Source organism: Muntiacus reevesi, chromosome 1, assembly GCF_963930625.1.
Source record: "Muntiacus reevesi chromosome 1, mMunRee1.1, whole genome shotgun sequence".
NCBI classification, from domain to species: Eukaryota; Metazoa; Chordata; class Mammalia; order Artiodactyla; family Cervidae; genus Muntiacus; species Muntiacus reevesi.
The window spans coordinates 184,377,272-184,401,397 of NC_089249.1; the positions used below are offsets into that span (position 1 = coordinate 184,377,272).

Sequence of the window (24,126 nt, forward strand, 5' to 3'; positions counted from 1 at the left end):
GCCTGTCCCACACTACCCTCTGGGGCTGGGAAGGCCAAAGCAGCCTGTGCCCTCTGGCTTCTGTCTGCCAAGGCTTCATACTTTTATGATCTTCACCAGGTTTCCCCAGGAATTGAACGTGGGTAAAATCAGCGCTGAAGTGATGTGGAATCTGTTTGCCCAGGATATGAAGTATGCAATGGAGGGTGAGTGACCCCCAACCCCCACACCACCCAGCCTGGAAACAGCAGTTAGCTGTGCCTCAGTGTCCCCCCTAAGGCTGTGAGTTCCCTGGCCTCCTCATTGGAGGTCAGACCTCAGTGATGGCCAGAGTGGGCACTGCCAAGGCAGAGAGTGGTAGACACCTCTGGCTAGGTTGCCCCCTTGCTTTCCCCACCAGAGCATGATAAGCATCGCCTGTGCAAGAGTGCCGACTACATGAACCTCCACTTCAAGGTCAAATGGCTCTACAATGAGTATGTGGCTGAGCTGCCTGCCTTTAAGGACCGAGTGCCCGAGTATCCTGCGTAAGTCGCCTGTCCTGAGCCCAAGCCAGAACTGTAGTGGAGACAGCCAGACTGAGGTCCCAGATGGGAGAGTCGACCTCCTCCGAGTTCCCTGGGCATCAGACAGCCAGACTGAGGTCCTGGGCGGGAGAGTTGACCTCAGATCTTCCTGGGCATCAGGAAGGCACAGGTGGGGTACAATCCCAGCGTTCTCCATTCTTAGCTGTTGAACTATGGACTTCTCTAGCCAGACAGTTAATGATCAGAAGATCCAGGAACCATGCTGAACAGTCCCACTTGTCCTTTCTCCTTTAATCCTTTCACCAATTCTATGAGACAGGAGTCTTGTCATTTCTACTTTGTGGATTAAGAAATAGAGGATAAAATACTGAAGGATTTGCCCAAGGTGATGTCCACTTAGTAACAGAGCCAGGATTTGAACCCAGCACATTTGACTCTTGGGCTGTGTTGGAGAGTGGGATGGTCACCGTTTACCAGGACCTACTGTGTGCTCTGTCAGGATCTCAGAGAATAAACCCACTTGCCCAAAGGCAGTTTATCCACCAGGATCCCACATGTCTGGGCCTTGCTCGGACAACGGTCATTCAGTCCATTTAAAGGGTGAAGTTGGAGGGGGCTGGGGAGTGGCCCCCCAGGCCATAGGTGAGTCTGAGCAGAGGATTAGGGAGACAAGAGATGATAGGGCCCCATCTTGGCTCTCCACTCCAGGTGGTTTGAGCCTTTTGTCATCCAGTGGCTGGACGAGAATGAGGAAGTGTCCCGAGATTTCTTGCATGGAGCCCTGGAGAGAGACAAGAAGGATGGGGTAAGAAAACTGATCCACCACCAAGCTTCCAGTCTGCCCACAGTGGCCTCACTACTTCTGGGGTCCATTGAGATCCAATTTGGGGGCAAAACTGCCCTTGGGATGAGGCCAGTCTCTGGAAAACATGTTCATCTTTGTCTTGCTCACAGTGTTGATGGGTCTTTTGTTCCTCTATCAAATGAATGAGAGTTTATCAAGCCTGACCCCTCCCGCTGCATCCACCTCTAAGTCTTGGCTCTGAGTCCACCTTGCCCACTATCCATCTCACTGTCCTCCCAGGTCATTCTGGCTCTCCCTGTGGAAAGCAGGAAGGTTGGACTCCAGGGACTGTCTAGTTCTAACCTCTCTCCTCCCTCCGTCCTCCCTTCCGATGCAGTTCCAGCAGACTTCAGAGCATGCCCTGTTCTCCTGCTCCGTGGTGGATGTCTTCTCCCAGCTCAATCAGAGCTTTGAGATCATCAAGAAACTCGAGTGTCCTGACCCCCAGATTGTGGGGCACTACATGAGGCGCTTTGCCAAGGTTTGGGAGTGTGGATGGGGTCCAGGTGGGGGATGGGATAGGGTCAAAGTTGGGGTTGGTGTTGAGGTGGAATTGAGGTAAAGGTTGGGGTTGTTGATATCATTGGCATTAAGGTAGGGAGGGGTTGATGCCACTGTTGGGATTGGTCATGCCATAGACATTGGAGTTGTGGTTGGAGTTTGGGGTTGGGATTCAAGGTTGGAGGTTAGGTTGAGGTCATTGAGATTGGAGTTGAAGTTGGCATCAGGGTTTGGGTTGAGTTTGAGGTTGGGGTTGAGGTCAGGGTCATAGTTAAAGTTGGAGTTGAATTCAGACCTGGGGTCAGGGTTAGGGGTGAGATTGAGATTTGGGTTAGTTTTTGGGTTACTATTAGGACTGGGACTCAATAAGGCATTGAGTTTGGAGTGAGTACTGGGATTTATATAGAATGTGAGCAGGTGTTTGGGTGAGTTTGAAGGTTGGGGCCATCAGTTGGATTGACTTCAACCTGGGGTAAAGTTGAGGATTGTAGATAGGAATTGGGATTCAATTTGGGACTGAGTTAAGCTTATGCTTGGGGTTAGGTTACTATGACTGCTGGGTTGCTCTGAAGAGGAGCTATGTCTATGTGAGACAGTCATCTCCATTGGTGGTGTCTCCCCTTGGTCATGATGGTCATCCTGAGTGGAGAATTCACCCAGCCCAGTGGTCCATCTTAGGCGCTAGTAGGATTCAGTTCATCCCTGATCTCACTAACGGTTCTTGTTGGCCCACCTAACCCCAGCCCCTTGTCTCACCCACCCTCTGTGTCCTCCCCAGACCATCAGTAATGTGCTCCTCCAGTATGCAGACATCATCTCCAAGGACTTCGCTTCCTACTGCTCCAAGGAGAAGGAGAAAGTGGTGACCTGCGGGGGTCCCTGTCCTCTTTCCCCAGCCCCATTCTGTACCCCAGAGCATCCTTCCCTGGGCTCTGATACCTGTGTCTGCATGCATGTCCCGCTGTGTGTGTGTGTGTCTGTGTGTCTGACTGTGAGTCCAGGGGGATCTACAGATGAGGGGACACATCTTCAACGTGTCATCCTCTGGTTGTTGTAAATGAAGCCCTCAGGGAATATGTATGTGCGCTTACAAAGTTTTGAGCCCATGTAGAAGAATACTGGTGTGTGACAGGAATTCCCCTTTCTGCTACTCCCAGAGGTCCAGCCCTTCTGGACTCATCAGGTCCAGCCTACCCAAAGGGGAAGTTTTCCTTCCCCCTCTTGATCTCTAGAGATCCCCCCAGAACTCCCAGGGACCTGATCCCAAATGCTGTCTTCCATGCTCAGATGACTTTATGGGACCCCAGCTTCCTCCAGACACTGACCCTGTAACCATCTGAGGTCCCTGGCAGTGGGGGGGCGGGTGGGGGAGGCCCTGGGGAGAGGTCCTAAGCCCTGACTCCCTCCTCTTTTCCCATCTGCAGCCCTGCATCCTCATGAATAACACTCAGCAGCTGAGAGTTCAGCTGGAGAAGATGTTCGAAGCCATGGGAGGGAAGGAGGTGAGCCAGGGTCCAGGCGGGGTCACTGTTGTCCCCGTGTCCCTGCAGGCCCCAGAGCTCGCACCTGATGAATTCCAGCTCAGCAACTTCATCAGACCCAAGCAAGCAGCTTAACTGTCTGAGCCTCAGTTTCCTCTCCAGCCCCTTTCCCCTGAATTGGATGGGAAAATGCCCCATCCACGCAGATGTCCTATGAACCTGACATGACGTCCCTTCTCCCTTCTCAGCTGGATGCCGAGGCCAGTGACATCTTGAAGGAGCTACAGGTGAAACTCAACAACGTCTTGGATGAGCTCAGCCGGGTGTTTGCTACCAGGTGGGGGCATCTCCAGAGCTGGGAGCAGAAGGGAGGGGACAGCCCCCAGCCTGGGGCATCTGGAGACTCAGCAGATGTAGTGGCGAAGACCTCAGGCCCTTAGGAGCTATACAAAGCTGAGTTCAAGCCTAGATTCCCTGCTTACTACTGTGTGGCCTTGGGTGAGTTGTTTAACTTCTCTGAATGTTAGTTTACCCATCTATAAAGTGGGGATGATGATAACAGTGTGAAAGTGTTGATCACTCAGTCGTGTTCGACTCTTTGTGACTGTAGCCTGCCAGGCTCCTCCGTCCACGGAATTCTCCAGGCAGGAATACTGGAGTGGGTTGCCATGCCCTTCTCCAGGGGCTCTTCCTGACCAAGGGATTGAACCCAGGTCTCCTGTATTGCCAGCAGATTCTTTACCGTCTGAGCCACCAGGGAAGCTCAGATGGTAAAAATGATTAACAGTAGTACCTGAGTAGGACCATGTGATGAAATAAATGTCACAAGTAAATATCTTAGCCTGATGCCCAATTCTACTATTAAACCCCACTCCTGTTATATGCCGCAGCTCTCTGATGCTGGTAATAAAAGGTCCACAGATCAGCCTCATCCTGCCCTTCTTCCAGAGGCCAGGAAAGTCTAATCTGAGGTCCTCCTCTCTGTCCTCAGCTTCCAGCCGCACATTGAAGACTGTGTCAAGCAGATGGGTGACATCCTTAGCCAGGTGAAAGGCACAGGCAATGTGCCAGCCAGTGCCTGCAGCAGCGTGGCCCAGGATGCTGACAATGTGCTACAACCCATCATGGACCTGCTGGATAGCAAGTGAGCCAGGCTGGGTGGCCTGGGTCCACAAGGGAGGGTAACCTTGGGGCTGGCCTAGAGAGGATACTCAGGGCATGCTTGCTGGGTGGTGGTTGAATGGTTTGGATGGCCGGGTGAGCAGAGGCATGAAGAGATGGAAAGATGGGTGGGTTAATGATTGGAAGGATCAGCGGGTCAATATTTGTATGGATGAATGGATGGTAAAAGACATGAGGGGGGACTCCCCTGGTGGTCCAGTGGCTAAGACTCTGCATGCCCAGCACAGGAGGCCTGGGGTTTGATCCCTGGTCAGGGAACTAGATCCCACATGCCATGAGTAAAGATCCAATGTGCTACAACTAAAGCCAAATAAATAAATAAAAATTAAAAAAAAAAAAGACATGAGGGATGGGTGGGTGGATGGATGAGTAGATTAAAAGAAAAATGCTTAGAAAGCTATATGGAGAATATATGGATAAAAGGATGAATGGATAGATGGATAAATGGATGGATGGAGAGTTGGGTAAATATGTGGATGGATGAATAACTGTTTGGAGGATGGGTATATGGATGTATGGGTGGGAGGATGGAAGAAAGGAAAGAAGGGATGTAGGGAAGAGTGATGGTTGCTGCTGTTCACTCACTAAGTCATGTCCAGCTCTTCGCGACCTCATGGACTGCAGCACGCCAGGCCTCCCTGTCCTTTACCATCTCCCAGAGTTTGCACAAATTCATGTCGATTGAGTCGGTTCACTTTCTCTTCATTGTTTTCAGTAAATTGATAGAGGAAGCATTAGGGTTGGGGGAAGGATGCTTTGGTGGAGGGTGGCTAAGTTGTTGGAAGGATCATGACGGATTGCCTGTGTCAACCCCGTATAGCCAGTCATGAACTCTGTTGTTTTCCCTCTCAAGGTTGTCCCGTTCCCTAGCATTCCCTTCTTCTCCTGAGCATGGCCCCAGCCCCCCCATAGCCCCTTCTCTCCAACCTTCCTATTCTAGTTCATCCCCCACTCTATTTGTTCAAATAGAAAAATCTGGCTCTCTCTCTTGAACACTCCACAGCTCCCCCATTGCCCTCCTGCTAAGGCCCAGGCCTTCCTCCTAGATTTTGAGGCTCCTTCCCAGTCTAGCTCCCACTGATCTGTCCAGCTACCATTCACTCTTCCCCCTGGGCATGACGCATTGCAGCCCCATCAGACCACCTGGGGTCTGTGTACAGGCTCTGGACCCTCTTGCATGTCCATGGCATGCCTTCCCACCTTGCCCATGTGGTGAGGGGAAGGGGTTCCTCAGGTTGGGACCATCTGGGCCCTTTCTCAGACCTTTCCCTTGCCCCCAGCCTGACTCTCTTTGCCAAAATCTGTGAGAAGACGGTGCTGAAGCGGGTGCTGAAGGAGTTATGGAAACTGGTCATGAACACCATGGAGAAGACCATCGTCCTGCCACCCCTCACTGACCAGACGGTGAGGCCTGCAGGGGGCCAGAGGGGACACCTGGGCCACTTCTTCTGTGAGAGCCCAGAGAGCTTGATGTCACAGGCACTGGGGGCTTAGAGGTCATCCAGGCACAAGGGCCATGTGAGGGTCCACCAGAAGGTCAGTGGGACCTCTCGGAAATCAGAGAGGTCACACATGGGTGAAAAGCCATAAAAGGGTCAAAAGGTCATTCAGGGGTCAGTTATTTAAGGGTCAAAGAGGTCAAGTAGGGGTCATAGGAGGAACAAGTGATTATTTAAAGGTCAGAGATTACCCAGAAAATAGAGAAATCAGCTTGGGCATCAAGATCATCCATGGGTCACAGAGGGTATAGAGGTCAGTGGGTTCATCAGGGGGCTGTGGAGGTCAATCAAGAGGCAAGTAAAGGAGATACCCAGATTTCAAAGCTCAGAGGCCAACAGAACAGAGTTCCAAGAGGTCAGCCAGAGGTTATAGAGAGCACCGAAGTTAACAGAGGTCAAGCAGAGGTCCGTGGTCATCTGGAGACCAGGACCGTGCCTCTGGGACTCTTCTGGGGGCAGCCCAGAGATAGTGATCTGCAGTCAGGCTGCTGGGTAGGGGTGGAGGGACTGTCATCTTCAGAGGGGTGTGGCTGGGTGTGGCTTCCCCCGGAGAGGGGCCTAAGGACAGTGAGGGCCTGTGGTTAATGGCCCAGCATAGAGTGGGAGGAAGTTTCTGGGTGGATGAGGGAGGCGTGGGAGGGGAGGCCGGGGCAGCCGAGAGGCAGTGATGGTGGGGGAAGCTGGGGACCTCCAGCTGCCAGCCCGCCCCCCTCCTCCCCTGGACTGGGCTGGGCTGGGACACGGGGTCCGCCCTTTGGTGCCGTCTCCGCCCCCTCCCTGGCTTTTCCGGGAGACTCACGGTGACTTATTCCCCCCTCCCCCACCGCCCCGCCCCCATCATGGATGACAGATGATCGTAAGTAGAGGCCCCTCTGTCCGTCTGTCTGTCCGTCCGCTCTGTGTCTGGACTCGGCCCACCGCGTGGCTGCACCCCACCCCCCGGCGCCCCCTCCTCACCTACTGGCCCCCCACCCACTGTCCCACCTTCCGCCTAGATGTGCCTGTGTCTGTCTGGGGCGGGGCATGGGGAGGGGCGGGGCCGGGAGGGAGGGAGGCCACGCCCCACCCCGCCCAGTTAGAAGTACGGAGGAGGGGCCTTCCGCCTTCCAAAACCCGGATCCACCACCTTCACATCTGCTCACATGATTTAGTTAGAATTCACCCTTACTGCCATGCTGAGGCGTCACCAGGCTATCTGGGTCTCTCCCTGAAGCTAAAAGATTGTTCAAAGTCAATGGAGCTTCTCTGACCTCCCTTTTACAGTCTGAACTGTTGGTAACCGTATGAACTACACCCTCACCACCCCGGTTCCCAAAGCTAGCTGATCAGCCAGACCGCACCATCACCCCTGCCCACCCGACTCCCACCACACATGCTAACACACAGGAATCCCAGACAGGCACCCAGATGGGGACAAGGTTGTGACTCCTTGGTGTCAGGCAGACTTGGCATCAAATCTCAGCCCAGCCGTTTTCTCTGTGACCTTGGGAAATCACTTCACCTCCCAACCTCCATTTCCTTGTTTGGGAAAAAAAAAAAAGAGGTTAATTGTAGCAGCTCTCTGAGAGTTGTTTTCAGAACCAAGTAGGATGATGTGTTCAAGTGCTCAACTCAATGACTGACTAAGGCAGTGTTCGCTAAGTTAGAGCTAATATTATTGGTGGTGGTGGTAGTATGTAGACACATAAAAGGGCAGAGATCAGTTAGAACCACTCTGGAGTCCTCTTTCTGGGCAAGACAAGGCTGTTATAAAATCCAAGGTTTGTCAAAAATTTTCTAGGGCTCCTCACTTCTTGTGGTTGCAGTCTGACTGTACCCACATGGTGGCAGCATATCCAGCTACAGACAATGCATCTGTGGGTAGAGAGCTAAGGGAACATACATTTGTTGAGGATTTCCTGTATTCCAGACCTCATAGCTATTGTTTCAGCTCACCTTCATGACACCTGTTTGAGTGAGATAGATATTGTTTCCATTTTACAGATGAGGAAAGTTGAGGCTCAAAGAGGAAGAGTCACCTGGTCAAAGCCACATAGTAAATATATGCCAGGATTCAAATTCAGGTCTGTCTGAACGTGGAGCCCATTTACTTTCCTGTTGACTCAAAAACCAAGAGCCTCATATATACAGTAAATATAAATGGATTCTATTTTGGCAGTGACTTCTCTCTCTGGCTCTGTATTTCTATTTCTCCCTCTCTCTCTCTTCCCTGCCTCTCTGGCTCTCACACCTTTTAAGTCAGTCATTACGGCACACACATTACCCCCCCAGCAACTCTGTCACCAGCCCGCTGTGCAGTGAAGATGCCCTCTACTTCCCATCCCCATCAGTGTGTGTTATCACCCTGGGTTCCCGCCCCACACAGCTTGCTAGGTTGATCACCCTGTGACGTTGTCTCTGCAGGGCACCCTCTTGAGAAAACATGGCAAGGGATTAGAAAAGGTAATGAGGGCCTCACCTGTGCTGAGGTCCCAAACTCTGCTGTGTGGGTGCGCGTGTATCTGTGTGTGTCCATTTGCATGGGCAGGGAGGTCAGCTGGGTGTTTCATGGGTAGGAGGTGGGTGCCCTAACCAAGTCCCACAAAACCAGGAATCAGGAACAAAGTGGTTCCCCAGGGACATGGCTTGGCGCAGGTGTGTTTGTGCACAGACAGCCCCTGTCCTCTCACAACACTGCCCAAAGGGCTAATCCCAGACCTGGGCTCAGCTGAAGTGCTGTGGCCTCTAGAAGGGCCCAGACACTGCACTGCCCTGGACTGAGACATGTTTTGCTCACTCTAACGGGTGTGTGTTGTGAGGAGATGGGCGCTGTGGTTGAACATGGACAGTTGCCCTTGCTGTGCGCCCATGCAGGAGCTGTCGTGCCTGTGTGCGCACAAGCTGTCTCCACTTCATGAACAGGGGTTGCGGGGCTTCCAACTCACCCATCAGCCCTTTGGAGGCCATGTGTGTCCAGTGTGTCCAGGCACTCTGCCATGTATGTGCATCCTGTGGGGGTGGAGAGTGTGTGATTGTGCACATGTGGGCAAGTGGTGGGTAGTCCGTGTGTGCGTTTTAGCTCTTGAGTTCTTTTGCATGTGTGTGTGTCTTTGTATGTTGATCCAGGTGTGTGTGTACCTAAACTTTCTGCATACCCATGGATATGCCTGGGTGTGTGTCTGGGTATTGTGTGAACTTGTGATATTTGTGTTAGGATGTTTCTTTTAGGGTCAGACCTGCTGGGGTAAGGTCTTGGGAGTTGAGGAAGGAGAGACCCCAAGCTCTGTCTCTCTCTTCCCCCCCCCCCCAAGGCACCCCATCTTGGGGCAGGCTGACTGTGGGACTGGGTACCTGTCCCCAGGTGATGGGCTGATTCTAGCCTCCCGGCAGTTCAGAGTCTGACCCCTAATCCCCACCAGGGGCTGAGGGAAGGTGCCTAGGTGGGGAGGGGGTCCAGCATTGGACCCAGAACCTGGGAGGGAGCTCGTGGGCTGTGCGTTGAGGGGGGCAGGAAAGCCCCACTGAATATCTTCTCAGCAGCAACCCAAACTCTGACCCTCACCTGATTCTCTCCACAGGGCAGGGTGAAATTGCCAAGCCACTCAGATGTAAGACCGGCCTCTCACTGTCTGTCTGGCTCCCACCCTCACCCCTACCCCCCACCCCACCCATGCCTCTTTCCACTTCTGTGATCCGTGCCGTCTGGGGGTGTACTGTGACCCTGTCTGTCGGTCTCTTCTTCCTCTGTCTGTCTGGCTTGCTCGTGAGGGGTGGCAGGGGCGGGTGGCAAGTGGGGAGGAGGGTGTGGCAGGGGAAACTGAGACCCAGGCTGGGCTCCTGAGTAACTGTGCCTTGTGACAGCCTCGGGGAATCACAGACAAGGACTAAGAAGAGTAGCCACAGCCAGGATGATCATGCTAATACCACTAGTGGCAGGGTGACCAGATCCCGCTGGCCAGCTTGGAAAAGCAGCAATGTGATTCCAAATATCCCAGCTGATAACGGCCCCCCTCCCTGCTTAGCCTTGCCCAGGACTCCCAGGCCACCCCAGAACCAGTAATTCAGAGCTCACAACCTCAGTGATACTCAGCCCACCCCCAACCCCCCCATCATCCCCTAAGCTAGTGTAGCGGCCAGGGGAGGAAACTGAGGCCCAGAGAGGGCTTGAGACATGTCTCAGTTCACTCGGCATCATGATGGGGGGCGAGGGGCAGGATATATAGCTTCCACGCCAGGGCCCCGTCTCCCTGAGCACTGCCCATGGCCTTGATACCGAGTAATAATAACGGTGAACACTGAACAAAGACATGTTTAGTCCCAGCTAAGCCACAAATGGAATAGGATTTCCTCCATTGGAGATGGGAAAACTAAGGCTCAGAGAGGTTCAGTGACTTGCCCAGGACCACACAGCAGAGCTGGGATTTGAACCCAGGCCCACCTGGCCCATCGGAGCCATAAGCGGGATGTCATCTTGCTGATGTCTGGTTTGGGGAGGAATGGGAGATGGGTCCAGAGGTGTGTGTTAAGGGGGAGGATTCTTTCTTTAAAAGTTCAGGTTAACATTCCCCTACCCACCCCCTCAGATTACCGGGGAAGTTTTCCCACAGAGGGAATGGGCCCTTGGTGGGTGGTAGGTTTCACCAGAGCCCATCCCATGGTTTTCTCAAGGCTCCGTGACCCGGGGCTGGCAAGTCCCACTTATACCCATAAACATCAAGTTGGGCTTCCCCCTCCCACTGCCCTGTTTTCTTCTCTGTGCCACAAACCTGGGGCCACGGTGGAGGTGGGAGGATGGGTGGTGCCCCTACAGCACTGAGATTTCTGGGGACAAGATCACCATCTCCTCTTCAGCACCTTCTGGGGGCTCCAGACGTCTGTCCCCAGGACGCAACCTGGGGACAAGGTTGTCCAGGGCCTTTGGACAAGAACCAAGATGGCGTCCAGGGCTAGGGTGTCAATGGGGGCTTGGGCGCTGAGCAGGAGGACCCCACCCTCACCGGGGTTATGTCGGTTATTACCTACAGGGCACCCAGATGATCTTCAATGCAGCCAAGGAGCTGGGTCAGCTATCTAAACTCAAGGTGAGGCCGGGGTGGGGGGCAGGAGATTGGGGTGGGGGGCTTCCCGGGGAAGAGGTCTGAGAATATTGGCATGCTTTGCAGGCTCAAAGGACAGGAACCCTATTCAGACTGGCTTAAGCACAATTTATTTGCTCAGTGTACAGCAAGGTTCAGTTTCAGATACAGCTTGATCGAGAGTAAAAATAATTATTCAGCAAATGTTTATTGAGCATGTGTTGTGTGTCAGCCACATGCTAGACACTAAGAGCACAATGACAAAAAGAAAGACCCACTTATCCAACTCCTTGGAGTTTAGCGAAGATGAGACCTATAGATAGGCAGATCTCCAAGGAAGAGTTTGCACTGCCCATCTGGCCCCTCTCTCCATCCATCCAGGACCACATGGTACGAGAAGAAGCCAAGAGCTTGACCCCGAAGCAGTGTGCAGTTGTTGAGCTGGCTCTGGACACTATCAAGGTGAGAGGCCCCACCCCTGCCCATCCCAGGTGGGGCAAGCAGAGGATGTGGTTAGTGTGGACATGAATCTAGGCTGCAACCCACCTTAATCCATTCCATTTATAAACACTCCCTGATCACCCTTCTTTGTCAGTTCCAGGCTGGCTGGCGGCAGACCCCGGAGGACATCCCCAGCTCTGTGGGGTCAGGAGAGGGTATTGGAAAGGATGGGAGAGTCCAGGGAGTGTTTTCTGGAAGAGAGCACATGGGAGGTGGAGTTTGAGGAATAGAAATTCACAACGCAAAACAAAATAGAGCATTCTTAGGCAGGGAACCAGCCCTTGCAAGAACATGGAGACATGAGAGGGGCTGTGGTTTCCATGAAACAAAAAGTGTGAAGACTCTTCTTGTAGAAGGAAATGTTTTGTTGAAATGGAGAATTACAGTGAAATATGGTTGGCAACATATTAAGGAGGGGTGGTTAAGGAAAACCCTTGGAAAACTTAATCAAAGAAAGACAGGGAGCCAGCCATGGCAAAATGGAAAATTAGGGGTGGGGACTGGGAAGACCTTCTCACCAGCAAACAGAGAAAGTGCAAAGGCCCTGAGGCAAGGGAAGACTTTTGGAAAGAAGGTTAGGAGATTGCAGGTTAGAGCTGCAAAGGGCCTGGGAGGGGGTGCAAGACATGGGTGTTATTCTGAGGGTGCTGGTAGCCCACCTGTGGGTTTGGGGCAGGGGTAAGGGTGGGAGTAGCAGGACCTGGGTTTTTGTTTGTTTGTTTTCATATTTATATTTATTTATTTGGGTGTGTTGGGTCTTACTTGCCGCTCGCGGGGTCTTAGATCTTCAGGGCAGCATGTGGGATCTTTAGTTACAGCAGTGAACTCTTAGTTGCGGCGTGTAGGACCTAATTCCCTGACCAGGGATCAAAACCACACCCCTTGCATTGGGAGCGCGGGGTCTTGGCCACTGGGCCACCAGGGAAGTCCTGGGACCTGGGTGTTCTGAAGACCCGCCCTGTCACCCCGCCCGCATCACAGTAGAGGGCAGCAGAGTGGGGGAGGGGCGTTGGGGCTGCCCAGCCCGAGGGGCAGGTCGAGGGTCCGAGCCTGACCTCTCTCTACCCTGCTCCCCACAGCAATACTTCCATGCAGGTGGCGTGGGCCTCAAGAAAACTTTCCTGGAGAAGAGCCCAGACCTGCAGTCCCTGCGCTACGCCCTGTCCCTCTACACGCAGGCCACCGACCTGCTCATCAAGACATTCGTGCAGACGCAGTCAGCCCAGGGTAAGGAGCCGCTGGTTAGCGCGATGAAAATCCCGCCTCCCATAGGGGCAGCACAGCCCCAAGCCCCGGCCAGGCGGCCGCTTTGGACTCACCTCCTCTGTGACGTCACAAGCCCGGGAAGAATTGACAGCTCCAGGGCGCACGTGAGCTCCATGATGTCACCGGGCCAACGAATGATCTGCAGCCTGTAGGAGCCGGACCTCTGACGGCAGTGGGCTAGGAATGCATCTCCTGGGAAAACCCATGACGTCAGGGGGTCAGGATGTAATTGAAATCTGTAGAACTGGCCCGCTGTCCGCAAGGACCAGGGAGTGATTGACAGCTGTTAGGGGCGGAACCTCGACTCTGATTTCAGAGAGTGGTTGATAGCTTTACAGGAGGGACTTGTGACGGCGGGAGACAGTGATTGACATCCCTGGCAGGGGCGGGATCTCTGACGTCACGTGGCCAATGAATGATTGGCAGCTCCAGGGGAGGGACCTCTGGAAGAATGGTTGAAAGTACCCTGGGGAGGGACCTCGGTACTGTCGGGAGCTAAGGAGGGCCAGCACCAGAGATGGGAGGGACCCCGACCTGGAGGGGCGGACGGAGAGGGAGTTCTTATTTCTCAAATTCTCTCTTTCTCTTTCTTCTCTTGCCTCTGTCTCCTGTCCATCTCTGAGTTCGCACACAGCAGCTGGGGCTGGGGGGCAGGACTCTAGGGTCCTAGTTCCCCTCCCTGGGCCCCTCCTTTTCCAAATTGGCCCTAAGAGTGCAGACACGGGCGAGAAGGTTGGCCGCTACCCAGGCTTAGTACCGGCGGTGGAAGAGGAGGCTGGGGTGAGGGGAGCTAAACCCTGCGGCCACCAGCTGCCCCTTCCCCCCGAGTCAGCCCAGGGCTTAGGGCCCTCCCTGGGCGTCGGACCTCTGCGCTCAGCTTCGTGCCCAGCCCACGCTGCTGCTTTTAGTGTTCCTGGTGTCCCCCCGGAGTGGGAGGCTGTCTGTCTGTCCGTCTGCAGCTGACGTTTCTCTCTCTCTTGTTTCTCCTCCCTCTCACTCGCCGCCCCGTCTCCGCGCCTACCCTGCTCCCCGCCACGCACACTCGCCCTCCATCCTCGCCTCTCTCTCGCTCGCTCGTCTTTCCCCTCCCTCCTCCCTCCCCTCCTTTCTCCACCTCCCCACTCCCGTGATTAGTCCATGGTGGAAAAGGGACTAGGTTTACCCTTAGTGAAGACATTTATCCTGAGAAGGGTACGTGCTTCCCCGCCCGCCCGCCCGCCCGCGCCCGGTGCCCGGTGCCTGCACCCCTCCTGGCCCGGCTAGTAAAAGGCCCGTCCTTCCGCCTCCCAGGCCTGTGGGGCCCCGCCCAGGCCCGACTGGCTTCAGGGGTGCCTAGGCGGACCAGGGGGAAGGACGGCTTGCTGGTTCCACGTGGGGAAGGAGTAGCGATTCGAGTCGGAATCCGTTTCTCCCTAGGTGCTGCTCTTAACCCAGATCCCGGGTCCGCCAGACAGGCGCTTGCCCATCTCAGATTCCAGCTGTGCCACTCCGTGGGTGGGCGCCTCCCGCAACCGGCTGGGCCTCAGTTTTCTCATCTGTAAAATGAGAACAGTCAAGGACCGTAATTCATAAGATTATTTTTAGGACTAGACGAATTAAATTTAGAGCAGTTCCTGACATGTACTAGCTGGCTGCAATTGTTAGTTGTATTATTATTGTTATTATTTTTATTGATGTCACTTTTATGAGCAAAGAAAACGAGCATTTTTCAGGCTCTAACTCTGAGCTAGCCTTTGTGCCCATCACTTCTCGGGATTCTAGAAGACATTCCTTTAGGTTGCCCCTCAGGGTGATCCGTTATTCCATAGATGAGGAAGCTGTCTCAAAGGAGACTAAGCCCCTTGCCCAAGGAACCTTCCCCTCCAGGGGTCCTGGGACTGGGGATGGGGGTGGGGTGGGAGAATCACAGAGAGGCCTGGGAAAGACACTTCCCCTTGGAGCCAGCAAACCATGGGATGGGGGCGCCCAGCACTGCCCCCCTCCCCCTTCTTACTAGCTTTGGCCGTGATCTGACCCCTCACCCCACCCACCACTGTCCAACTCTCCCCTGGCACCCCTCAGTCTGGCCCGGATTGAGCTTGCTATGAAGCATCAGCCTGGGGTGGGGGTTGGGGGGGTGAGGCTGAGCATGTGACTGGTTGGCGGAAGTGGGATGGGAGCCTGAGATGACAAGGAAGGCAGCCGTGGGTGGGTGGCAAAGATGAGGGGGTGCACACCCCAATACTGGGGCAATGGGGGTCTTCTGCCCCCTGAGCCTTGGTCACTAACCGCACAGAGCCAGGTAACCCGATCAACCTTGGACTGACCCATTCTCCTACCCCACCCCACCCCAATTTTCCCCCTGTTCCTCCCCCCATGCATGGGGTGCTCCAGGCGTGGTAAGCTTCCTGAGGGGCAGGGGTGGGGCCTGGTGGAGGTGCTGGCGGTCACAGGTCCCCTGGCCCCACAGGATGCCCTTCCCAAGAGTCACGGAGGGTTGGGGACAGAGGCTTTGAAACTGCTCCTTCAGTGATCCCCATCAGAACCAATCAATCAGGCTGCTTGTCGTGTCTGAAATTGAAAAGTACCTTACCTTGATTCAGGCAGACTAGAGAATTTGTGAGCCTATAACTGAAAGCCTATGGATTGAATTGCCATCAGTAATAGCTGGATCTAGAGTCTCCAACAATGTCAATGGTCTCTATTGAGACCTCTGTGGGATGGACTCTCCCTTCACTGGGCCTTGGAGCAGCTTAACCAGAGAGAGACTCTTTCCTAGGAGTTATAACAAAAGTCCTGGGGCCAGTTCCTATTGGCCCAGGTTGGGTCACATGACCATCCCTGAGCCAATCACTGCAGCCATGGCCAGGGACTGCTCTGATTGGGCAGCCCTGGTTCATTTAGCCATACCTAAAGTGGGAGATGGAGCCACAATGTCTGAGGTGAGGTAGGGACAGTTCTCAGTGGAAACTTGAGATGATCCATTGGAAAAGGAATGGCAGAGAAAATAAAAAATATCTCTACAAGCTGTCACTTCAGCAGAATTGAGAATTCTGGGTCATGTTGCACAGAGTGTTAGAGGAGCAGAGCTGGCAGGGACGAGATAGGAGGGGGGTGCGGCAGGAGAGGTAATAGTGAGGACATATCAGGAGTGACTGTAGGTCACAGAAAGGGCTCTGATTATTTCAGAGTGAAATGAGAGCCTTGGGAGGGTTTTGAGCAGAGGAGGGATACAGTCTGACGTGGGACTTCTCTGGCTGGTGTACTGAAAGAAGCTGAGCGGAAAGTGTAGGGAGACAGGGAGGAGCCTATTACAACAGTTCAGAGTGGCCTAGTTGGCCCAGGGACAACTCCTATTGGCCTAGCTCCGGTCACATGACCATCCCTGAGCCAATCACTGCAGCCATGGCCGGAGAAGGCTCTGATTGGGCAACTGTGGTTCATTTAGCCATACCCAAAGTGTCAGATGGTTGTCACGTGGTTGATGGGGACTGAACCAGGATGGAGGCTGTGGAGATGGGCCAGAGTCTGGATGTATTCTGAAGGCAGACCAGGCAGTGTCTTCCACCATACCAGTACTTAGCGAGGAAGTAAAAACAAAAAAGGGGTTGAAGACTGAGGTACAGGGTGCTCCAACAGTTTGAAGATCAACAGAGGAGTAGGAAATGGAAAAAGAGGGTGAGAAGGAGAGACTAACTATAAGATGAGAAACTTGGAGAGTGTAGCCTTGGTGCAGTCAAGAGGAGAAACTGAGGCACAGAAAGCCAAAGTGTCAGATGCTGCCAAGATAGTGTGAAAGATGAAGAGTGAGTCTGATGACAGGGAATGAAAAAGAGGACATTAGGCTCAGAGAAGTTAGGAGATGTGCCTGAGATCACACAACAAAGCAGTGAAAGGCCGAGGATCCCCGGCCTCCTTATCAGCACCCATCTTCCCAGCCTGCCCTCAGTGCCAACCTGTCATGGCTGATGACCTGATGCCGCCAGCATATGGTGGGTGGGAGGCAGTCCACGTCCTTTCTGGTGGGTGGGAAAGAATGAAGCTCACGCCAAGCATCCTCCCCTGCCCCGCCCAGGCTCGGGTGTGGAAGACCCTGTGGGTGAAGTCTCCGTCCACGTAGAGCTCTTCACTCATCCAGGAACTGGGGAACACAAGGTCACAGTGAAAGGTGAGTAGCCTGAGGTGGGAGGGAGAGTGCCTCAGCCAGGATGCACTAGATTCTAAGACCGAAACCAAACTCAAACAGGCTTAAGGAAGAAATTGGTTTGTTTTTTTCATTTAAAAAAATGTTTTCATAAAACTGAAATGTTCAGAAGTATCCACCTTCAGACACAGCTGGATCAAGAGGTACAAAAAGTGTTACAGGACTCATTCCACTTTCTCTCCCAGCTCTGCTTTCCCGTTGTGGGTTTTAGTTTTCTAGTTAGAACACAGATTGGTCTGTTTTATCCAAGACCTAAAATAACAATGGCTTAAACAAGATATTAATAGATGGAGTGAATCTTCCTCTGGGGTAACTCCAAGAACAATCAGCCCAGAACTGACGTGAGGGCTTCACAGTGGTGGGCATCCAGGCTCCAAACAGCTTTTGCTGTATTTTTATCCCTAATGTGTTTTCCTCTTCTATGAGGTCCCAGAGAACTCAGCCCCATCAGCTTCCCAGTCTGCAGCCAGGAAAGGAGAAAGTGTAGGGCATTCTCGCTGCCTTTAGGGCCTTCCCTGGCTGAAAGTTGTTTGCGTCACTTCCTCTTACATCTCATTGGCTGGAAGTTAGTCACGTGGTCATATTTAGCTACAGAAGCATGCTGGGAAATGTAATCTTTCAGCCAGGCTTTGAAAACCACAGCTATGTACTGGGGAACCCTAAACAGTCTTACCTTCTAATTCCCCCAACAGTGGTGGCTGCCAATGATCTCAAGTGGCAGACTTCTGGCATTTTCCGGCCATTCATCGAGGTCAACATCATTGGACCCCAGCTCAGTGACAAGAAACGCAAGTTTGCGACCAAATCCAAGAACAACAGCTGGGCCCCCAAGTACAATGAGAGCTTTCAGTTGTAAGTCTGGGATGCTTTGGGGAGCACGACTAGGGGACATGATCCTATATGAACCTCAGAGTCCACTAGGCGGGAGGGATGTCTGGTGGACCGGTGGTTTCTGGGGACAGGAACAGGAGGGATCACATCGTAAGTGGGGATGCTGGGAAGGGCGGCACCTTGGTGCAGGAGTGATACCAGGATGGAGGTGACCACCTTGGGGGACACACAGGTCGGGGTCGGGGACAGTGAGTATGATATAATAGCATAATGAGGGCTCATGAAGGAGAGAGGATGTCTGGCCAGAAGGAACATGTTGACCCTGGGGCATTTCTGGGGCTAAAAATTCTGGTCGAAGAGGCGTGGGTGGTCATGATGAGGCAAGAAACTTGGGTCTGAGGGACTGAGGGGCATAGGGGTGTACCTCCTGGAGTCAGCAATGAGCTTTGTTGGTGCTATTGGGGTAGGTCATCTGGAGAAGTCTGCTCTGGGGGACAAGATTGGAATGTGGCTTGGTCCGGGGCATAGGGATATGTGTCATGTGGGTAGGACTGAGATCACATCTAGATGGGCCTTCACAACAAGCAAGAGTAATCTTGGTCAGGGGTGTCAGAGATCTAGAGGAGGAGATGATTTGTAGGGAACATAAATAAGTCTGATCAAGGAATACCTGGAGTGAGGGTGAGGGTTGGCGGATCTTTGGATCATGTGTGAGCCTCACTGGGGCAGGGTAACATTGGGGAGGTGTTCTTGGGGGGACAGAGTGCATCAGGGTAAAGGGGCATCAGAGCTGAAGGGAGGGGGCCCCTGAGGGACAGGAGCCTGGCCAATCCTATCAGAGAAGAGCTCTTGGTCAGAGGACTTTGGAGAGGTAGGTCAGCTAAAGCAATACTTGGGAACAAGAGCACCGCCTAGTAGAGGCAGATATCTCCTGGGGGTGGGCCCAAGTAGTTGAGGGCTAGGAATGCAGCCTGGGAAGGAGATGCAAGGGATCAGTGCGGGTGTAGCCCGAAAGAAGAGAGTTCTTGACTAGTCAGCTTCAGGGCAGGACCCAGCAGCAGGAACTTTGTAACCCGGAGGAGAGGGAGGAGTGCTAGGGTGGGTAGTCACTCGTGGTGAGACATCAGGGCAGGATTATATGGAGAGGGCATCTTGGAGGTAAGAGGAGTAGGCTAGGGAGCATGGGGTAGAGGCCACGTCAAGGGGAGAACTTGGGTTCAGATGGGAGCCTGGTAAAGGGTCTTCTGGGAGTCACATCTGGGTCAGGGTGGCGGAGGCAGCAGTTCAGCTGTGGGTGTGCGTGGGGTATCACGGGGTGGGAGCATGGGGCTCTTAGGGTGAGGATGTGGTGTGGCTGGGGGCTGGGAGTAGTTTCATGGGGGCGTCCTTGAGTGAGGAGTGAGAGAAGGAAAGGTGGAGAGAACGGGCAGGGGTCATGCTAGGGAGAGGAGTAGTCAGCTGATGTGGCCGTGGCCCAGCATGGGGTTGTGAGGCAAGACACCTGGGGCGGGGGCAGAGCCAGGCTTATTCTCTTGGAAGGTTATGAAAATCAGTTCAGTGCAGCATCTCAGTCGTCTCCGACTGCGACCCTATGGACTGCAGCACGCCAGGCTTCCCTGTCCATCACCAACTCCCAGAGCTTACTCAAACTCATGTCCATCGAGTCGGTGATGCCATCCAACCATCTCATCCTCTGTCGTCCCCTTCTCCTCCTGCCTTCAATCTCTCTCAGCATCAGGGTCTTTTCTAATGAATCAGTACTTCTTACTAGGTTATGAAAGTAGGATCACTCAATGTGGGCGTGGCCCAGCCTCAGAGTGCCTGGGTGTGGGCGTGACCCGGTAGGGGAGGAGGAGTCACCGGTGGGCGTGGTTGGCGGGGGGGGGGGTGCCGAGATCTGTCCTCACGCTCCGCCCTTCCGCAGCACGCTAAGCGCTGACACTGGCCCTGAGTGCTACGAGCTGCAGGTGTGCGTCAAGGACTACTGCTTCGCGCGCGAGGACCGCACGGTGGGGCTGGCCGTGCTGCAGCTGCGCGAGCTGGTCCAGCGCGGGAGCGCCGCCTGCTGGTTGCCCCTTGGCCGCCGCATCCACATGGACGACACGGGCCTCACGGTGCTGCGCATCCTGTCGCAACGCAGCAATGACGAGGTGGCCAAGGAATTCGTCAAGCTCAAGTCGGACACGCGCTCCGCCGAGGAGGGCGGTGCCGCGCCTGCCCCCTAGTGCGGGGCACGCAGGCAGGCGCCATTGCGCCTGCGCAGAGCGCGCAGGGCGGGGCGGTGCCTGCGCGCTTGGACCTCCCTGAGGGCGAGTCTCCCGGCTCTGAACGGAAGGCATCCTGCCTCTGCACCTTTGATTTAGTTTCCCATTCTGGGGAAAGGTGAATGGCAACGCCCCGCCCCCTCAGGAGGCCTTGCGCCAGGGAAAGAGGAAGGAAGAAGCCACATCCCCCCTACTAGAGGCCACTCCCCCAACGTCTAGGGGCTTTTCGAGCTGGAATGGGATGAAAAGCAGCTCCTATAGAGGAGGCCAGGTCCCAGAGATGTGTTACCTGGACGCCCTGCCTCCTGCCCCCTGGAAAAGCCATAAGATGGGTCCCAACCTTTGGGGCCCGAGACCAATTTGCCAAGTATGGAACTCTCAGCTCCCTTGAGGGGCGGGCCTTGGGCGAGGGGCAGGGTTTCCTGACGCGCCCCCTGGGGTGGTGTGGGGACTGGAGGGGCTCGGGTGGTGGTTAGAGAGCCCCCCACCAAGGTGGACCAGAGTCCCTTTTGATGTTTGTGCGAAAAATAAACAGGGAAGGGGGGAGGATGGGATTTCAAAAGCACATGCGCTCTCGGGCGCCCAAACCCGGCCAAGGGGTCGGCTCTGGGGCATCCACGCTGCCCCAACTTCCCTACGGGGTTTTGCCTCCCCCTTTCCCCACCACATATCCAGTCCTTATATCATAGAGTTCAACCCACTCACTTGACAGATGGCGAAACCGAGGCCGAGAGCTGCTTAATACAATGCCGAGGGTTCCAGTACCACATCCCCTCCCCATTCCCTTTGGCCTGTGTGCCCCTTTGAAGGGTGAGCTGAGATCGGATACCCCGACACAGCTCCCCATTGCTGCTAACCCCCGTCGGGGGACTGCCCCCAACCCTCAAAGCTGTGGGGGTTCAGGGCCAAGGCCCCAGTGCCCCCTTCCACCGCTGGCTGCCAAGCAAAACTCCTGCCTTCACTGCTTTCCTTTGGGACGCCAGGGTTAGTTAGATACCTGAGAACTCTTGACCTCCCACCAAAAGAGAGTGAAGATACGGGATTCCCTGGACCCAGTCCCCTGCCCCAACCACTTCTTCTCCTAGAATACTCAAGTCAGGAAGGAACGGAACGGAAAGAGACCAGAAGCTTGAGGGGTGTGTGTGTGTATATATACAAATTTGCTGGGGGAGCGAAGCTTGAGGGTGTGTGTGTGTGTGTGTGTGTGTGTGTGTGTGTGTGTGTGTATGTGTATACAAATTTGCTGGGGGAGCGAAGCTTGAGGGTGTGTGTGTGTTTGTGAATATACAAATTTGCTGGGGAGCTTACTCCCCCAAAATTTCATTCATTCATTTAAACACGCAGGCCACAGGATACCCCATGTGGAGCCTCTAGCTGCCTGAAACTCTTCCTCCACCAGGGGTTTGGGGGCAGTTTAGCCAAATTTCTCCATTTTAGCTCACACAGGCATTTTGGGAGACATTTTGGGAAAGTTTGACATGGCTTGTCTTTGCCCAGGATCTGCTTTTTCACCCAGGATCTGCTTTTTCACATTGGACCAGTATGTGTATACTGTGGGTTTTTTCCTGTCAGATTGATAAATACAGGATTGTGCTGTACTAGGGGAAAAATTAAACAGAGGGATGAGAAGAGGATTAACTGGGCTACTGGAGCGATGGGGACTACCTCAGATGGGGAGGGTGACAGAGGGCTTTCTGCAGGGGTGAAAAGTGTAAAGGAACTACCCATTGGAGAGAAAAGAGCTCCAGGCAGAGGGAACTTCAGATGCAAAGGCTCGGAAGTGGGCTAACTTGAAGCATAGCCAGGTCAGGTGGCTGGAGCTGAGCCAACCAGAGGGGTGGTGGGAGATGCTGATGAGGTTGGGGAGGCCTGCAGAGGTCTCAGACCAGGTGGGATCTGGTAAGAAGCCCTGAGGAGTTTTGATTTTACCCTAGAGGCCTGGGAGGCCCCAGGAGATTTTAAATCTGGGGAGAGTCTGGATTTCAGGTTTTGACTCTCCCTCTGGCTACCTCATGAAGAATGGACTGATGTGGCTGATGTGGTGGCAGGGGTGGGGATGGGAGGGAGGACAAAATGCTTTCAGGACACTGAGACTAATTCTTGGAAAGATTTTGGCTGATGTGGTGGCAGGGGTGGGGATGGGAGGGAGGACAAAATGCTTTCAGGACACTGAGATTAATTCTTGGAAAGATTTTGGAGGATATATTAAAAACTATGCCTTAGATGAGCCTGAGGGCTCCCTGGTACAGATGTCCTGGTTGTGCACTGCCCAGGGGTTGAGCATCTCTAAGGAGGCCATGTGCAAACTGAGGGTTGTGTATTTATGGTAATGGTTTTCCCATCTGTGAACAAAGAGTTTGGATGAAACCGCTCTTGTTTCTAATTTACCTGAAAGTATTTGTCCCCTTAATTCCTTGGTGGCTCGAACTGTAAAGAATCCACCTGCAATGCGGGAGACCCAGGTTCGATCCCTGGGTTGGGAAGATACCCTGGAGAAGGGAATGGCTACCCAGTCTAGTATTCTTGCCTGGCAAATTCCATGGACAGAGGAGCCTCGTGGGCTACAGTCCATGGGGTCACAAAGAGTCGGACATGACTGAGTGTTTTGAATGTGTGTGAATTCAGGCAGTTTCACATGACTGACGGTTCAGAATTAGAGATTAGGATGAAAGTTCTCATTCAGGATGGTGGGGCGGGAGGGCACCCTCCCTGCCCCAGGGACAAGGGACAGGCTAGAAGGTGTCTTGCGGGGAACTTGAAGTCTCCGGCGTGAGGCGCAAGAGGAAGATTTGAACTTCAGACCTTCCAAGAGGTGGAGGTGGGTTGGATGGCTGACTTGGAGATGAGGAGAGGAGCAACATCCAGAGGGGCATTAATCTGTGATTTGGAGTAGGCTCTGAAAGACTTTTTGAATGACTGGCAGGAAAAGGCAGGGGGAGCTGAGCTTCTGCCAGAGAAAGCCAAGATGTTTCCCAAAAACTTTATTGGGAGGTGCTCTGGTCTAGGGGTGTGTGTGTGTGTGTGTGTGTGTGTGTGTGTGTGTGTGTGTTAGGGTTCCCCAGCACCGGCCCAGGCACACAGAGGGAGCCTCGGGGAGTATTTGTCAAATGACGTTTTCTGACTCCCAGGCTAAAACTGTTCGGGAAATTTTCTCCCTCTTCTTTCCCCCAGAGAACTAGTCATCCCTCAAAACTCATCACAAATATTCCCTTCTGTGGAAAACCTCTGATCCCCTCAGGACTTCCCCAGCCAGTGTCCCTCCTCTATCTGCCCCTGTCCCAGCCTCTGTCTCTGATGCCATGGGGCTGAGGGTATCTGTGAAAGGCTCTCTTCCCCCCCAAGATGGGGCTCTGAAGCCCCTCAAGAGCCCCAATTTCAGTGAGCAAAGGCTGGGCCCAGGGGGAGTGTCAGGGAGGGGATGTCTAATTGAATGATGTCTCAGGCAGGGAGTTTGTGTGCCCACTCATTCACGTGTCTGTCGCTACCAACCTTCCCCTCCCACACAGATCTAGGCACCCAGGAGGTATTCCCAGCAGACTGGCTGAGCTGCAGGGCAAAGACTCAAGAGGACAGAGTGGACTGGAAGTGTTTGGAATCAGAATGCTCCTCTATGGGAACGACAAGGCTCAGAGAGGAGCAGCACTTTCCTCAGGGCCACCCAGCATTGGATGATACCTTTGAGCTTTCACCATTTCACCTGGGGTGCCCAGGGTTCTGAGTGCAGGTGGGGTCCTGGCATTGCATTTGGACCTTGCTCCATGCGGGGAACTCGCCCCAGATTTTCATGGATCAGGAAAAGGATAAAATAGGCTTGTAGTGGGATCGAGGTGGGGGGGTGACATTGAGGGACATAGCCAATCCTCCCTAAAAAGGGAGGAGACAGTAAGGACCCAAAGAAGAGAAGGGAGGGAAGGAGAGAAAAGAGGGGCGGGCAGACAGACAGGAAAAAGTCAAGAGGATCAGATCGTGCCCGGATGGGAACAGCCAGAACTTTGAAATGAAGAGAGCGATTCA

General features: G+C 53.8%; 1 protein-coding gene and 1 long non-coding RNA gene across 5 annotated transcripts in view; one reads left to right on the forward strand and one right to left on the reverse strand.

Moving 5' to 3' along the window:
- The window catches only part of UNC13A (unc-13 homolog A), a 64,533-nt gene extending 44,460 nt beyond the window's left edge, over positions 1–20,073 (forward strand). The window contains exons 27-44 of one of the 4 annotated variants that reach the window (XM_065931730.1): positions 100–185; positions 380–506; positions 1,215–1,311; positions 1,688–1,831; positions 2,630–2,713; positions 3,276–3,353; positions 3,581–3,669; positions 4,324–4,476; positions 5,795–5,918; positions 6,864–6,869; positions 8,417–8,455; positions 9,571–9,600; positions 11,017–11,073; positions 11,449–11,529; positions 12,648–12,795; positions 16,889–16,981; positions 17,710–17,869; positions 19,773–20,073. In XM_065931730.1, the coding sequence (XP_065787802.1) occupies positions 100–185; positions 380–506; positions 1,215–1,311; positions 1,688–1,831; positions 2,630–2,713; positions 3,276–3,353; positions 3,581–3,669; positions 4,324–4,476; positions 5,795–5,918; positions 6,864–6,869; positions 8,417–8,455; positions 9,571–9,600; positions 11,017–11,073; positions 11,449–11,529; positions 12,648–12,795; positions 16,889–16,981; positions 17,710–17,869; positions 19,773–20,073 (1,897 nt within the window). The remainder of the gene's footprint in view (positions 1–99; positions 186–379; positions 507–1,214; positions 1,312–1,687; positions 1,832–2,629; positions 2,714–3,275; positions 3,354–3,580; positions 3,670–4,323; positions 4,477–5,794; positions 5,919–6,863; positions 6,870–8,416; positions 8,456–9,570; positions 9,601–11,016; positions 11,074–11,448; positions 11,530–12,647; positions 12,796–16,888; positions 16,982–17,709; positions 17,870–19,772) is intronic. The other 3 variants (XM_065931702.1, XM_065931712.1, XM_065931722.1) reach the window with 3 other exon arrangements.
- LOC136165374 (uncharacterized) lies at positions 11,611–14,072 on the reverse strand. The gene is made up of 3 exons (XR_010662498.1): positions 13,997–14,072; positions 12,888–13,026; positions 11,611–11,759 (listed from the first exon to the last, which is right to left on the reverse strand). It is a non-coding gene; the product is annotated as an uncharacterized lncRNA (long non-coding RNA).
- Positions 20,074–24,126: the final 4,053 nt, after the last annotated feature.